This window comes from Maylandia zebra, linkage group LG19 (assembly GCF_041146795.1).
Source record: "Maylandia zebra isolate NMK-2024a linkage group LG19, Mzebra_GT3a, whole genome shotgun sequence".
NCBI lineage: Eukaryota > Metazoa > Chordata > Actinopteri > Cichliformes > Cichlidae > Maylandia > Maylandia zebra.
In genome coordinates, this window is record NC_135185.1 from 7,593,032 (window position 1) to 7,609,670 (window position 16,639).

General features: G+C 42.8%; 1 protein-coding gene across 3 annotated transcripts in view; it reads left to right on the forward strand.

Annotated features, from left to right (window-relative positions):
• The window catches only part of atrn (attractin), a 136,418-nt gene that overhangs the window by 17,715 nt on the left and 102,064 nt on the right, over window positions 1-16,639 (forward strand). For all 3 annotated transcript variants that reach the window (XM_004554785.3, XM_004554786.6, XM_012920061.4), the window contains exons 5-12: window positions 2,771-2,967; window positions 5,555-5,723; window positions 7,136-7,226; window positions 8,187-8,436; window positions 8,800-8,983; window positions 9,813-9,967; window positions 13,805-13,889; window positions 15,825-16,045. In XM_004554785.3, the coding sequence (XP_004554842.1) occupies window positions 2,771-2,967; window positions 5,555-5,723; window positions 7,136-7,226; window positions 8,187-8,436; window positions 8,800-8,983; window positions 9,813-9,967; window positions 13,805-13,889; window positions 15,825-16,045 (1,352 nt within the window). The remainder of the gene's footprint in view (window positions 1-2,770; window positions 2,968-5,554; window positions 5,724-7,135; window positions 7,227-8,186; window positions 8,437-8,799; window positions 8,984-9,812; window positions 9,968-13,804; window positions 13,890-15,824; window positions 16,046-16,639) is intronic.

Here is a 16,639-nt window from a genome sequence, read left to right on the forward strand (position 1 = left end):
GGCCAATACTATATTACATTAATTTTAAACTGTTCTTTCCTGGAAGACAGACCTCTGTTATGATGACATGAGGTGATGCATGAATTGATGACTGACATTTTTATTTAACTTCTTCAATCACAACAGTATATTTGAACATACACAATAGTTTATTTTTAGCTTACAAACATCTGAGCATAAAGTGCTGACAAGGAACCCTGGTGTAAACATTAAAATGAAAGTCAGTACAATGTGCAGATTGCAGAAATATACATAAAAAAAATCAGTGGCTTTACCACACTCAGTTTTTCGACATCTGTGAACTACTAGACAGTCATTCAATTAAAAAATAATATTAAATAAATAAAACTAATAAATAAAAAATACACACATCTTACTGATCTCTGCAGTCAGTAACATTACACATAAAGTGCAAACATAATAGCAATTGTATAAACACACACACAAACACGCCTTTAAAGTTTAAAGGCGTGAAATTGGACGGTCTAGCCTTCTGATTAGCTAATCAGAAGGCTAGTTCTGATTAGCGTCACCGCTGTCTCGGTGGAGTTTAATAAACTCGGCCGTCTGCTTCTTGCTATCTAAAATATAACCAGACACTGGTGTAAATTCTCGACTGTCTCATACTTCTGTTTAATAAGTTTTCTGTTTGACGTTTAGTCAGCTGTGTGAAAACCAAGGAGGAACCCACCCGGGGGATTAATAAAGTTTTATTTTATCTAATCTAATAACTTTAATCTCAGCCAAACCGATTTACTCACGAACAAACAAAACACTGAAAAAAGCCCAACAATAACATTTTTAGGTTGTCTAAGTGACTTATATATTACGTTTAACCCGAGCAGCGAAACTCCGCGGTGATCTGAAAATGATGTGCCGGGAGTTGTGCCGTTCTCGGCCGCATCAGTAACCCTCGAGCTCCCGGCTAGCTGTCGAGCTGGTGGGTAGCAGACGCCTCTGAAAACGTCGAAGCACTTTTGCAAATATGGGATATCTTGATAAACCGAGCAGATATTTGATGTTTACACAACTACTTTCTCGCCTGAAAATATGTTAAAAGTTTATTTTGTGACCCAGAAAGATTAGTATGAGTAATTTTAAAACTTAGTAGCGGCCGCCATTGCTGGAAACTGGAGTTTGGCTGGGCCGCGCTATGAATTCTGGGATATGGTAGTAATTTGGACAGCCTTCGGCACGTCGCTGTGACGTAATCGGTCCACAAATGCGGCCTCAGGAGGATGCAGCCCATGAATTTGGACATGTCCAGAGTATAATCGCAGCCTTTGCGGTTAGAAAATTGCACTTGATCATGTCGCGATATTATCGCAAATGCGATATATCGTTCAGCCCTAGATCCACGTTCATGACTAACCTTACTCTTTACCCCTTGTTTGACACGAGCCATTACAGATATTCATATTGTGGATGCCTCTGTCTACAAAGCAAAAATCTTCTTATATATGCCTCTTTTTATTCCAGACAGAAGGTTTAGCATAAGTAACACATCCATATGTGGGTTCATCATTACTAAACTTCAAATTTAGTAGGGGGGGGGGAATGCTTTAAACATTGTAAACAATTGTAAATGGCACAGTAGACCCCTGCTACAGTCGCCATAGCAATGGGACTGATGTTGTGCTGAGGACAGCTGGATGAAAGCAAAGTGCCCCCCTTTCCAACCCCCCCCACCTGCAGCCCTTGGTGTCTGGGAGAGGTGGAGGAGCCGAAACATCAAACTATCTGGCACCGCAGGAACATGAAAGAATCACGAGCGCCTTTTGTGTCATCGCTCTCAACAAGTGTGTTTGCAGGAGGAAAGAAACGAATGCCTCTGTGTCCACCTTTGATTGGTAATACTTGTTTGTTTACGCTTAGGACCGAGTCTTCCTGTTTTTATTTATATATATATATATATTTTTTCCTCCAGTTAGTAGAGCAGTGTTTTAAGTAGTGTCTCATTTTGTGATATGGTGTTTGTGCAGGAGCTTGGTGCTTATTTCACTGATCTGCAGCTGTGTTGTACAGATGCATTTAATCTGTTTAAGCCTCTGCTGGCCACACAACACAATGTGGTATCCCTAGGCTTCGGTGTACAACTGTAATGCTTCAAATGAAGGCAGATGTTTATCTTATTAAAACTATATTCTCATTCATTATTTGTTAATACACTGGCATGCAGCATGCATACTAATATCCAGTTATAACTGTATACCTCTGCACCACAGGACAGGCATTTGCGTCTATTCCTCAGCAGCCAGCTGCCACAGTATGAGATACTTGCTTACTTTTAGTGGATGGAGTGAGTGCTGATTCCTAACTAATTGATATTTTGATGTGACTGAAGAGTTGCCTCAAACTGTCATTGAGCTGTTATAATATAAGGAGCCTGTTTGACATTGAGAGCACCGGTGTTACAGTTCTACTGCAGACTGAGTGTGTTTGCCATCTGCTCTGCAGTGCCTGGGGAAACTTCCTTTGCCTCAGCTTCTAGCTCAGTGCTGTTTGAGTGTAGATATCCCTCTGAGATGACTGGCAAGTGTTGAGACAGGTCCTTGACCACCCGATGAGGGAAGGACGATGCCAATAACAATACATTCTGCTTTCTTGAGGGGGGGGTGTTGCATATTTTAGCTTTAAGCGTGGAGACGGAGGCCACAGAATCAGAAGTAATGCAGTTGCTGAAAGGGTTTCCTGATGTTTTATTCAGGGTTTTTAGATCGAAATTCCAGTTTTTCTCTCTGACTGTTTCCTTCTCTTTCTACCTTCCAAGAGTGAACACCTGTCCTAACAACTGCTCTGGCCACGGAGAGTGTCATGTGGGGAACTCCACTTCTTCTGTGTACTGCGAGTGCGAAAATTACTGGAAGGGGGAAGCCTGTGACATCCCGTACTGCCTGGCTGACTGCGGGGAACCTGAAAGAGGCAGTTGCAAGGACAAGACCTGCGTCTGTACGGCTGGGTGGCAAGGTAGGGCTGGCAGCTTGGCGGGAACACTTTAGCAGATGTGCGACTTCATCTTCACATATGCTTTGCTGGTGTTACTATCCACAGCAAGTTGGCCTCAGCTTTCTCATACAACCCAAATCCTCCCAAGGGACTAAAATAAGCCTTTGACTGGCTATCAACAATGAACAGTGACAATAAACTTAACAGTATGTCCGTCAGGTGTGATCAGGTACCCAGACTGTCACACTCATTTAATAAAAGCGGGAATAACTGTGTTTAGATCTTAATGAACAAATCACAGCAGGATTATTGTTGTTGAGTTCTCTCTTTGGTCACCCAACCCCCCCATTAACTGAAGAAGGCTGGTTTTTGTACAGTCTCGGTATAAATCAACATTTTAAGGAGATATCTAGCCTAAATCGGGGGGTGTCAAACATAAGGCCCAGGGGCCAGAATTGACCCAAAGACTCCGGTTCACTGGACAGCTTTGGATATTGAGAAGGACGGATAAAGACTTCCCCCATGGCTGTTCCTACTACACCAAAGTAATTAAACTTCTTGGTTAAATACTTAGTAGTATAGTTAGTTAAATACTGAGCTAAACTTCAGACTGTGAGAAAGGAGAGTTTCACTGGTCTGCATGACAGTTGTTTAGCCTGTTATAGGTAATGAAAAGACTGTCTTTGGCCTATATGCTGAGACTTTTAAGGTACCAGTTAATTCTGATTTATGTATTTTTCTAACCTTTTTTTTTTAACAATATCAGGACTTTGTGTTGATTTCTAAAAGCAAACTCAGTGTAAATTAGAGGAAACCTCAGTGCAGTCGAGCACTGAGCAGCTCCAGCAGAGCAGTTGGAGGTTTAGCAAAGAGAGTGTTTTCTTTCATCCGTCCAGATTTTGCCTGTTTATCTGGTGATTCAAACCGGGTCCTCTTTAAGCTTTAAGCCTCCCGCGCTGTTATTGAGGTTTCTGCAGCCCCCACGGCATCCATCTGCCGTCACCCGATGGACTTGAAATGAACTTTTAGCACGATCAGCTTCCTCATAGTTCTGGTCGAGTCATGACTATTCACTTATTTTATTTGGTCATGACCCGACGCCGCTGTATGCTTTTTGTGCCGGACCATATGGCCCCTCTAACCGCTCTGTTAGTTCTTAAACAGCTCCACTGCGCTGCCTTGCACAAGCAGAGACAACGGCTTAATTTAACCGCAGTTATATCAGCAGCGCAGTGTGCTCACAATCTAATTACCAAAGCTGAGGGAGTTGAGAAACAGACTGGCGTTTTTCTTTAGCCTTTATTACCCTGTCATGGTGTTTTAGCAGAGGAATAGCACTCTTGGTGTACTTTATGCTGCCAGCTTCCAAATTAACTCATTTTCTACACCAGGCAGTGCAAAAAGCAGAGACAGATGCTTGTTTAGTCAAGCCACCCCGGTCTTTAATCTCTCTTTCACAGACTCATAGATTTAAAAAGTAACATGTTTTTAAAGGTGGTAACACCATGTTTGTTTTTATTTATGGAAATGCCACTGTGGTGTGAAAGTAATGTTGTTATTTAAGCACTGCAGGAAGAGGTTTGAGAATATTAGCTACTGGGGATTCATTTAGCTGCTGAACAAAAAGCAGAACAAGTAAAGTGACCTTGATTGTCGGAGTGAAGCAGAGAACTTCCTTTCCTGGCACACGATCGCATGTGTAATGTTTTTAGTCCAGCGGTGAACATCCGGTTTGTGCTGTGGGGTAGAGCGATGTGCGCTAAATGGTTGGTAAATGTTTTATTCCGATGAGGATTCATCTCATCGGGTAGGATGGACGGACTGTAGATGAAAAGGGTCATCAAAGAGCCCTCTGACCCGGCCGCTGCCTGCAGGATTGACAGGAAAAGGCCAATCTTTGTATTCCTGTCCTGGTCTCTGTTTGCCAGAAAAGTTTTCCCTTCATTCAGGAGCGATTCCGGTTTATGGTGGCTATATTGTTCTCGTCCATAAACAGAGGAAGGCAGCTCTGGCCACAGCCATCTGTCTTTTTAAAGATTTATTTCAGTGAAAACAATGAAGCTTTAATAGTTATGGTTTCCTTAAAGAATAGTCTCCACCATTAGCTAAAGCGTCTGCATCACGTCAGTGTTTTTCTGAACTCCAAAAACTTTATGATCTAGTTTATGGCAGCACGCCTGCTTTAACCTCTTTCTTGAAAGCTCTGTGACAATCAGGTAGATTGAAGCAGAGGTTTTGGCAAAAAATTAGCACGTAAGGAGAACTCTTTTAAAGCACAGTCACACTGTTACCGTCAAATAAATAACTAGATGGGAGTAAATGTGGGAAAAATATATTCTTCTGCATGTCCCCAATGTCTTTTCCTTTGCTCTAAATGAATAAAATCCTTGGAAGTTTTATCCTCTTAATGTGAAGACTTTTTAACAAACAAGCAAACAAATTTGTTTTCTGCTTCCTGCTTCATGCTGATTTTATTTTAGTACAGTCATATTTTTTTTATGTCCCTGTAAAAGTAGAAATTAAAGGAATGACCTGAGTTAACCAAGCCTCCTACATCGGCTAGTTTCCTGTGGAGCCTTAACTCTGTGGTTTTTCCCTCCCCTCTCAGGTCCTGACTGCTCCGTCTCGGTTCCTGCCAATTCCTCTTTTTGGAGCCGAGAGGAGTACACCGAGGCCGGGCTGGCCAGGGCTTCCCACAAGGCTGTAGTTGAGCTGGGCGTCATGTGGGTCATCGGAGGCTACGTCTTTAATGCCTCCGACTATCACATGGTCAAAGCGTAAGTTGACTCCCACCAGCGAACATCTTCGCTTTGATTTGTAGGCATTGGCTGCAGCTCTCGTCCAAAAGAGCTGCGAGACACTGGTTCTCCTTGTTGCTATGCGACTGCAGGGTTTGTTCTTTTCAAACACAGTGTCTTTTTTGGAGAATATTTGAGTATTTAAAACTTACGCCCAGTGTACTGAGGGCTAAAGCTGTACTTGGCTGTCAGGAAGAAGCCGCAGGACTTCCCGCCTCCTGAAAATCGACATGAAGAAGAACACAGCTCCGTACAGACAGTGTGTCTTGGACACAGACGGCATGTAATTAAAACCATAAAATTACAGCACTGGCTCAAAGTTATCACCCTGAACTCCACCCAGGACAATCACACACATGCCCTCGGCTCAAGTTTTGGTTTATTAGATTGCCTGTAAGCCAAGGTGTGGTTTTTTTCTTCGTCTTTTTTTTCCCTAAACTTAGGTCATGTGAAACTATAAATGATCATTTTGTCCGCCTTGCACAACCTATTTAATTGAATTAGAACACATATATAATCCCCCTAAGTGTAACTAGTTACCTTGTACCCAGTGTAACAATGCTTTCTTACTGTTATACCTGAACATAAGATCCACTTTGATTGCTGGCCTACTGTCAGGCCTTGGCGATCCAGATATTTGTTATACACTGGTATCTGTCAAAGGTGCTGCAATCTTATTTTAATTATTTATTTATTATGACCCTTGAGTTTCCAAAGCAGAGGTCCTAAAACACTGAACTACCAGGTTGCCTAAACAAGCACACATTCCTCAAATACTGTCGAATTTTGGAGATTTATTAAATCAAAGCACGTTAACATGTGAAGACTTGAAGCCTTATGTTTGCTTGCTCATCTAATATCCTTTGCTTTACAGTAAAAGTCCCTTAAAGTGATGTTGTAACTTGGCTCTATATGACAAAAAATGATTTGAATTCAACATTTGGTTTCTTCAAAACTCAAAATGTCACGAACCGTGACAAGATTCGAAACAAATATCGTGGGATTGAATGAAGCGATCAGTTTATATTCCGAAGGCCGTCTTGCTGCGATGCCCTTACGTGCTGCAAAAACATTGTTTGGCCAGTACTACAACAACATAAGTCAGGAACAGAAGGAGAGATTGATGTAAAACTGGAACTTAAAAGGCTGGCAGAGGCAAAAGCAGCGAGGCAGTAACTCTAAACTGTTTGCTGCAGGGCCGGCATTTACGATCACACTTTAAATCAGCTAAATGCATAATCTCATGCAGCGAGTCAAGTGATTAATAGAATCTTTGCTGTGCTTTGTTTGGTTACTTTGTGAAAGACTTTAAAATTGTAAATGAAAGTGTTCAAAGCGAGCTGGGAAATCCTTCTGTAAATCTGAGCAAAGCCGCTTCTTCGTTCCTGCAGGTATAACGTCAGCAGCAAGACATGGATGAGCCTCGACCCCTCCGTCAACACTGTCACACCACGATACGGCCACTCGCTAGCCCTGCACGAGGTATGTGAAGCTAAAGTCGTTGAAAGCACAAAGTGAGTGTATGCTCTTAACTACATCTTCGTACTGCGGTGCATTTTACAAATCTTACAACCTCCCTATTCTTTCTTTATGCCTTTTAGATAACCTTTTGTTATCTGCAGCTTGGATATAAATAAATCTCAGGGTGTTTTTATGCAGAAATAAGGCAGTTTACTCTCTGCAAAAAGACTTTTAGGGATTTCTGGTGGAATAATAACAAGAGGAGGAGGTCCATTGATGATTAACAAACAGAATTTAAATCATTTTAATTTACACGTCATGTACCATGACGTCATACTCTCAGGACATTACTCATAACGGATTTATAGAAAACTGCACATGATGCCTCAAAAGGTCTGTTTCGTTAAAATTATATGATGCATTTAAAAAAAAAAAATGTTTTGGCCTTTATGTGATAATAAAACAGTGAATACAGATTGGTAGGTGGGGAGAGAGAGAAGTGGAAGACACACAGCAAAGGGCCATAAGCCGGACTTGAACATGGCCACGTGTCATATGGTTGAGCTAAACTGGCTCCTGCATTAAAATAAAATTCCCAACTTGGCTGCACCTACGTAAATGTTCATCATGTCTACTTTTAGTCTGGAGCCAACACTGTCAAATGGCCTGCTCTTAATTTGAAGAGCCATTATTCTGTGTGACCTCCAGGCCATCTTCAGCTTATTCATAGGAGAAGGCGAAACAGCAGTAGGCGTATTGTTATTTTTGTTATATCAAACAAGACATGAAAATAGTCATCAATTTGCTGGATTATAATAATTCTTCTTATATGTAACATGCAAGCGATACAGACTCTGTAGTGTTGTTGCCGTGAGTTATTCCAGTGAATTATAAGAAAGTTTAACTTAATTTGTTAGCAAAATTCTGCAAAAAGTCTTTGGAGTGTGCATATAATCCTGCTTCACTCTTTGTTCCCTCCAGGGTAAGATCTACATGTATGGCGGAAAGATCGATGCTACAGGAAATGTCTCGAGCCAGCTGTGGGTTTTCCACATCCAGAATCAGACCTGGGTCCTTTTAAGCCCCAGGGCCAAGGAGCAGTACGCCGTGGTGGGACACTCTGCCCACATTGTGCCTCCTGTCCACGAGGGGGACGGTCCCGTCATGCTAGTTCTGTTCGGGCACTGTCCTCTGTACGGTTACATCAGCCAGGTGCAAGAGTACAACATTGGTAGGTTTTAGGCACTTGTGAGAATGTGGTCAAACTAAACTAAAAATATACATGTTTATGAAAAGAAAGTGAAGATGCTTAAGAGGTCTCGTCGTCATCTGAGACGCAATCTGCCTGAGAAAACTGGGTGAATTCAATTGCGGCTGTGGCTGATGGACGAGCACATTTTAAACTTGGATGTTATCTTTACCTGAGCTATCAGCAATAAGAAGTGATGGCAGTCTGCTACGTCTTTCACACACTGCAAAGCCCAGCAGTAATGATCTCTAGTAAAAACTCTTGTATTTGAGTATTTCATTACATTGTGAAAACTTGAATTTAGATTTTAATTGTCCAGTAAAATCCTATTATGTGACCCTCCAGCCAAGAACACATGGAGCATCGTGTCCACAGATGGTGCCCTGGTCCAGGGGGGCTATGGCCACAGCAGTGTGTTTGACCCCAGCACCAGAGCCATCTACATCCACGGAGGCTACAAAGCCTTCAGCGCCAACAAGTATGGCCTAGCAGGAGACCTTTACAAGTTTGATGTGGGCAAGAGGAAATGGTGAGAGATTTTCTGTTTTGTTATGAAATATGCTTGCTTAAATGCTACAGTAGCAGGGTTTTCACACATGTACTGCACCTCTGATCATACCCAGCACAGTTACGTGCGAGAGTGCAAGCAGTTGGATCGAAAATATGCAGTCAAACTACAACCTCCTGAGTACAAAGTCGGCATGATGTGAATGTGTGGGTGTGTGAAAATCCCAGGTAGCAGTCTGGAGCATTTACAGCTAGCAAATGTGCATGACGTGTCCTGCCTATGTGCACGCTGTACCGCAAAAGTTTTTTAAGTAGCGTGAACACGTGTGGAGCTGGCCAGCAACTGCGGAAAATATGTCGACCTGATAAGCCCCCAAATTATTTTTAATTATCACTTTCCAAACCTTTCACTGTAAGGATATACAGGTACTTAAATGCCATTTACGTTACAGTAATAACTTAAATGCACTGCCTTCTTTTACTGACTTCCCTTTTTCTTCAGCTGATACCTTTGTAAAAACTATTTTGGTAATCAGCACTTTGACCTTGCAGAGATTTCGCCTTATTTTGATAGAATTAGTCACAGAAGTGCCGCGCAGCCTTCACATGTCTAAACCTCTGCTAATGGCAGGAGGTTGCACTCTGCGGATGAAGCATCTTTGAACAAGCCAAGGTTCAACATTCAGTACTTAAGGCAAAGTTTGCATGTGTAAGGAAAACAAACTTAACTCTCTTGAGTTACAAAAAGCGTTCACGTGACGACATTTTAAAATGAAACTCGCTGGTGCTCTGAAAATAAGGGCCGTGTGGCGTTCAAGTGCTTAACAACAATCCAAACTGTGGCTGTGCAGGACCATTCTGAGAGACAGCGGCTTCTTCCGGTACCTCCACACAGCAGTGATGGTTAGTGGGATGATGCTGGTGTTTGGTGGAAATACCCACAACGACACCTCCATGAGCCACGGCGCCAAGTGCTTCTCATCGGACTTCTTGGCCTACAATTTAGGTCAGTAACACACACAGACTTTTTCCTTTCACTAAGGCTCTTTGCTTACACCCATCTACATGCATTCACACCTGAGAGCTGCTTAGTACAGCGGCAGGCTTCTTGTTGTCACTAGGAAGCTCCACTGGAGCAACAGAAGGTCAGATTTTTGCAACTTGCAGACTCAATAAAAACGCATCTTCTATTCATAACTGGAATAAAATAATAAATAAATACTCATAACGAGATGTTGTTAAGCTTTCCAGCACTGTGGTGTTTTTGTCATATTCACACTAGTATTATTATGCTGGATCTTGGTATAAAAAGAGAGAAATTAAAGCTAACTGAGAGAGTGAAGGTGCTTTTTGACTTCTCACTTTATTTATGTGCATAACAATCCTGTTCTTCATAATTCTTAATGCTTTGGAAAAGCTGAATCCTGTGGGGTTTTGATTTCAAAATATTTATTGTTCCTCCAGATAGCTTTTGATTTTCACCGTTTCAGAAGAAACACTTTGCTTTAAATTACCAGTCGAATGAGTTGGCGCTTGGAATTACTCCTCCGCTAAGGTGAGAGCTCTGGCAGAAGTACGCGATACGCACTCTTTGTTTGTCAGCGAGATCAAAAACTGCAAAACTGCAAACGATATTTCATTAAAACTACCTGCAAAGGGGGAGCATAGGAAGAAGGGGAAAAAAAGAAACGATCCATAAAGTTTTGATGTGGCTCTGGATCATCTTTAAAAGGTGAAAATTGGGAATTTGCCTTGGCTAGGGATGCAAACTTTGTCCGTTTGCCCAGACAGTTAGTTTGTTTCTTGAAGTTCGGGCTTTTGAAATAATATCGCCTAAGTATTTGGAAGCTTCTAGCTCATTTCAACATGACGGTATTAGGAAGTCTGTGGTGTTAGCCCCGCCCCTGGAAGGGTGAGCACGAGCAGGTTTTGTTTTGTGTTTTCTTAAACACCTGACATATGTAGTTAATTGTTGTCGTCTGGGATTTTTCTCAGACGCAGTCATACTGGTTTACCAGTGATTGTACTGGAAGGCACACAAAGGTGTTTACTGCAGTTCGTGTTGCAAAAAAAGAGCCACTCCTCTTGAGTGGCTTTAAGGGCTTTCCTGGACAAAACGGGAAGTCGCCCCCAGTAAGATCCAATCCTCTAACCCAGCGGTCCGCAGCCCCGGACCCGGGGGCTGGGGACGGAGTCGTTTGGTACTTCGCTGCGAGAGTTGAGGCTTGGGTGTGAAATTTATGGTTCTCAGGGTTTTCATCACTAACTCTGTTTCCCTGGGTCTTTTCCTGTGTTGTAGTTGTGTGTATTATTTTGAAAGAAATATTTACGTGATACCATAGCGACCAGAGAGAGGAGGACGTTACTCTCAATGTTGTTGGTGCATTTCAGGAGGACGCTGCTAATAAAGTTACACAATTATACAGTGAATTTGCGTTTAATATTATATTTACAAAATACCACAGTTTTTGTCTTGGTCGTATCATTTTATTTTGTTGTATTTATCCGCGACACCTTAAAGGCCGGTCAGTGAAAACATTGTCTGACATTAAACCGGTCCGTGATGCAAAGGCTGGGGCCTGCTGCTCCAACCTACCTGCTGTGAGGGAGTTATGATATTAAATCAATTTTTAATTAGTGTGTCTGATGTGCACTTCTCATACAAATTAGTGACATAAAGGAAAACCTGGGCTTCAGGGTTGAAAACTAGCAAGTTCAATTTTATGGACCTTCCCCTCCAAGCTGCTCTGTGAGGATTTCAGGGTGTCTGTAAAGCAGGGTGGGCATTCCTACTCATACCTTTGGGGACATAAACTATATTTATTCGTGTTTATTCATGCAGTCTCTTTTCTGAATGCTATGTTGCAATTCTTCGGGATACCTTAGGTTTGTAAATTATTACTTGACAGCAGAGCCCCTGTGCAGACTGCTGGCAGAGTAGAAAATCAGATTTCTTTCCTTTTACAAGTAAAATACTGAGATCAGAGTTGATTTTTGAGAACTAATTATAATCCTGTTTCAAGTTCTCCTCTTTGTCCTAATGTAAGCTAACACAGCTTTGTCACAAACCATCCCGGCTTCCTCATTCTGTTAACTGCCTATAAACGTTGTCATAAATTGAGTCTGCCTCCTTCCGCAGTGCCGTCGCAAGCTGCTCATTAATGAGAGACTTCACTCTCTCCGGATGGGAGAATTCCCCGGAGGCAGAAAATTGCCCCGGGACATGTGAGGGTTTGCTGTGTCATTTCCATCATGATTGACAAGCAGTGAAACTATCTCTCAGGGGCACACACACAGACACACACACACACGTCCTCCGATCTCTCACAGCTTTTGTTCTCGAGAATTGCAGGTTCGGACTAAGACATCCCTTTGTGGTATGAAGAACGGATGATGAGGCAACATGTGCCACATATGTTTAAGTTACCGCATGCTGTGTCTTGCCTGGCGAAATGAGACTAGCTCATCTGACCCTGGCGACAAATTGTTTTTGGGATTTCCCCAGAGATTATTCGAGCCAAACTTTTAGATTTAATAAACTTTAAGCCCACCAACCCCTCCCCTCCTTGTTTCTGACCTCTGCCTGCCACTCCTCATCCTCTCTATGATTTTGTAATTGGACTGAAAGTACTAGCTCACTATATTACTCCAGCACCAGCCAGCTGTAGGGTCGGTGTCAGCAGCCGCAGTGGTAATTAGAGTCAAGATGGCCCCGCACCGAGAACTAATTGTCTCTCCTTAACAAGCTGAACTCAATTAGAGCATAGAATTCAAGAGCTGTCCACTGTCCTGACATTGGTAAATCGTGTTGTAACATAACCACCGTGAGGGGCAATGCACCACACCAGCTGCAGTGCCATCCTCTGACACCAGAGGGCACTGTCTGCTCGTGAACGTGGAGCTCTCACAGATGTCCGTCCATCTCCTCTGGGAGACTATGATGACTTGCACTGCATTGTACCGTGTGAATGTGATTTACCACAGTCACTGTGCTGGCTTCTTTAGGCTTTGACTTTCAAGCTCATTCTTTTTTTTCCATTAAGATTTTATAGCTGCACATACTGCTGCTGCTTTCCATTAAAACAAACATAAAGGAATCAAACCATTCAGTTATTCATTTACCTGCTAAACACCAATATAGAAATTTAGAGGTCATGACATCACGGCGGCTTTCCAGTGGCTGAATTTCAAACTGTAGGTAAGTTGCAGTAAGAATAGAAACATTTCTCCTTTGCTTCATTTTATTAGTTACTAGACAAACAAGTTGGGTAGCACTAGTTCGGATAACAACATCCATATGTGTAACTTCAGACTGACAGATCTGCATATGAATATGCAAAATCTGTGGGTCTGAAGCTTTCTGAGAGCCTAATCGTTTAACAGATTGTGAATTCTTCCACCTGCAAATTGCAGAAAGGACCCAGAATAACTTGTTAGTGTGTCGCAGGTTCAAAACACCCTATTGCAGTTTCCACCACCAAAAATGGAAAGGCCAGGCTTAGAGACATGCAAGTCAAATCCAGGGATACCAGTTCAGACTTCGTTTGAACCATCAGACTGTTGGAAATTGGTCACTTACGTCTGCTTATGTGGGTCAAACAAAACCATCACTGACTCTCTGTCCCCTTCTGCACCTTTTACCTGCCTTTACATTCAGCTATGGCATTCCACTACCTGTGATCAGTGTCTCAGTCACTTCGGCCATTAGCTTGTCTGACACGAGAAGATGAGCCTCGCTAACCACCCAGAGCGTGTCAGCGGAGTTTGCCACAGCTGAAGACATGTATGTTATAACGAGTGGGAGCAGGTGAAGGGTTTAACTTCTGTCTTCTTTTCATTGCAGCGTGTGATGAGTGGACAGTCTTACCTCGACCGGACCTGTACCACGATGTCAACCGCTTCGGACACTCTGCAATCTTCAGTGATGGGTAATCTTTAATTAATTACGTAATTGAAAACTCACCGGATTAAAAGTGGAAAATCCTCTGCAGTACATATATGAATCTCATTAAACATGAGCTCCTGTATGATTTTTCTTCTTCACTCCATTCCTTTCCTGTTTGTTTTATTTATGATCGCTGTGGACTTGTTAGATGGATGATGGAACAACCACAAAACATCAGCAGAGAGGAAATGAGGAACGCAAAAACGTAGAAAGCTGCCGTTTGTTGTCGAAAAACGATTAAAAAGGATTGTTAAGAAAGAGAAGCTGAATTCATGAATGGATGCTTTGGCATTCAGAGTGACAGTTGAGAACAGAACAAGAGATTTTCAAGTATTGGCAGCAGACTTTTTGATAAAAGGGAGTCCTCAGAGTTCCTTTGTTGGCTTAAACCCTTCAAATACACGTCCTTTGCTTGATAGGGGACAATTGCAACACACGTGGGGTTATTGTTGCTTCTTAAATTGTGTTGAATTTATGGTGTAGCATAAGGAAATGGTCTTGCACTATGGCAGCACAGAGCGGGGACAAAGGGGAAACACTTGAAGCAAAGGAAAACGAGCAAACAATGCATCACAGGGAAAAATCAAACCCTTGTTGCCTTGGGAAAAGCTGTGTGGATCCATACATGACATTTCATTATCAGTCTGCAATATGAATAGATTGTGATGGGGATGGTGCTGCGAGCAGAAGCGATGAGTCATCACTAAATATGATCTGCTCTGCCAGCAGAGCAAGACGCTGCGATCCATATTAAATTATACATCCTGTTGTATAGAAGACATTAAATATTAACATTAATCACTACCCCTGTTTGGGGCAGTCCTTATATTACTCATGACTCCACTTCCTTGGGAGCAGTTCAAAGTTTGTTCATGCATTCATTAACTGTTCGAGTTCAGCGCAATCAAAAGTTCACAGCAGTTGAACTGAGCGGTATTTTTTTAAAATGTATTAAATGACGATAAGCAAGTTTACGAGAAGCCGTAATAAGGTTTAAAAAAACAGGCTCTACTGCTGTAGTCCTTAATGTCAGGTTTGAGTTGTTATATTGAAGACAGAGACTGATGTACCTGCTCCACATTAACTTAAGTACTACAGCAAAACTCTCCAAGCATCCTTTGGTCTGAACTTTAAAGTAAAGGATCTGCATTTGCTTTCAGGCCCCCCCAAAAAAACCTGGCACAGTCTTTCCTTTGAACTGTGTCTTGCTATCTCAGTTTCTTTAAATTCTCTGTTAAAAAAACAGTTTTCATAATATTTTTGAAAGAAAATGATTGGGAGGGAAAACACACGCTTTCACTATCCGTAAGACTTTTTCTCTACAATGACTCACATCTTTTAAATGAGAAGAAAAGAAAGTGGTTAACTGATGTAGTCCCCTGCAAGACTACCATGTTCTCCTCCTCCCGATCTAGGCACTCAGCAGGATGTCCTCAGCGTGCAGTTTGAAGTGTGCCCTCCACGATCCAGTGGAGTGGGGGTGGCTTTTGATCAGACTTGTGCAAATTACCCATCTACCCGGCCGGGCAGCCTGTGAATGGGTAATTGGTGGATGAGTCTGAGAGCATGCATACGCTTAGGCCCACGCTCGCAGAGTAATCCCAGTAGCTGAACATAGGCCAGTGGAGAAACATGTTCAGAAACGACCTGGACCCATCATCAAAATGCACTCTAACACGCGCACAGTAGGGGGTCCTGTCAGGTCCATCTGCACAGGAAGAGAGCGCTTGTTGGGGATTTAGCAGACTTGGCAGGTTGAAGCCCAGAGAAGAGGAGGATCACTTAGAGTGTGCAAAAAGGGTTGAAATTGGGCAAAATAGTAGGGAGGAAATTCACTTGTCTTACTTCCTGAATCCCTTCCCTCCTAACATCTATTTCACCTGTAGTCCTCTAATTCTTTTCTTGTGTTCTCCTGCAGCGTTATGTACGTGTTCGGTGGCTTTAACAGTCTACTGCTCCGCGATGTCCTCACGTACACCTCGCCCAGCTGCTCGGCCTTTTCCAGCCCGACGTCCTGCAGCCAGGCCTGGCCAGGAATTCACTGCGTGTGGAACGCCACCCAGGAGGCCTGTCTGCCTTGGGAAAGCGACGTTATCGGCACTGAACAGCAGCAGCAGCCCTCCTGCAACACGAGATCATGTAGGTGACGCTGCAGTTGCATTGAAATGCCGCACGGACGTGACACGTGAAGCTAATCCAAGATAATTTGGGGTTCTCGATGCTTTCCTTCAGTGTGTGCAGAACTCATCTGCATTCGCTTCACTGATGTCCGATGAGATGCATACGCTGCCAGAAACGGCTTGTTTGTCATGGGCTGCCAACACAGTTCCTCACATCAAAGAGGGAAAATGAGCGAAAAAATATGTCACCTGGGTGTTTTCCTCTGTGTGTGCTTGTGCGTGTTTGTGTATGTGTGGTAAGTTTTGGAATGTGGAAAATATGGCCCTCATGCATCATCCAGAAACATACAGTTATACCTATAACTTCTGTTCCCTGAAGGAGAGGAATGAGGTGCAACACATAAGTATGGAACATATATATGCACCCCATAGAGCAGCCATCAAACTGGAGTCGGACCACCAGCATCACCAGTGTGCAGTAGACCCAGCACAAAGAAGCGGGACAAAGCGGGATCCTTGGTGCTGTATGCCAGTGAGATAGCTTCTATAATCCAGTGGGGCAGCCTCTGTTTAAACAGGGGGGTCTACCTGTAGTCGGATTAGCGAAGCAGAC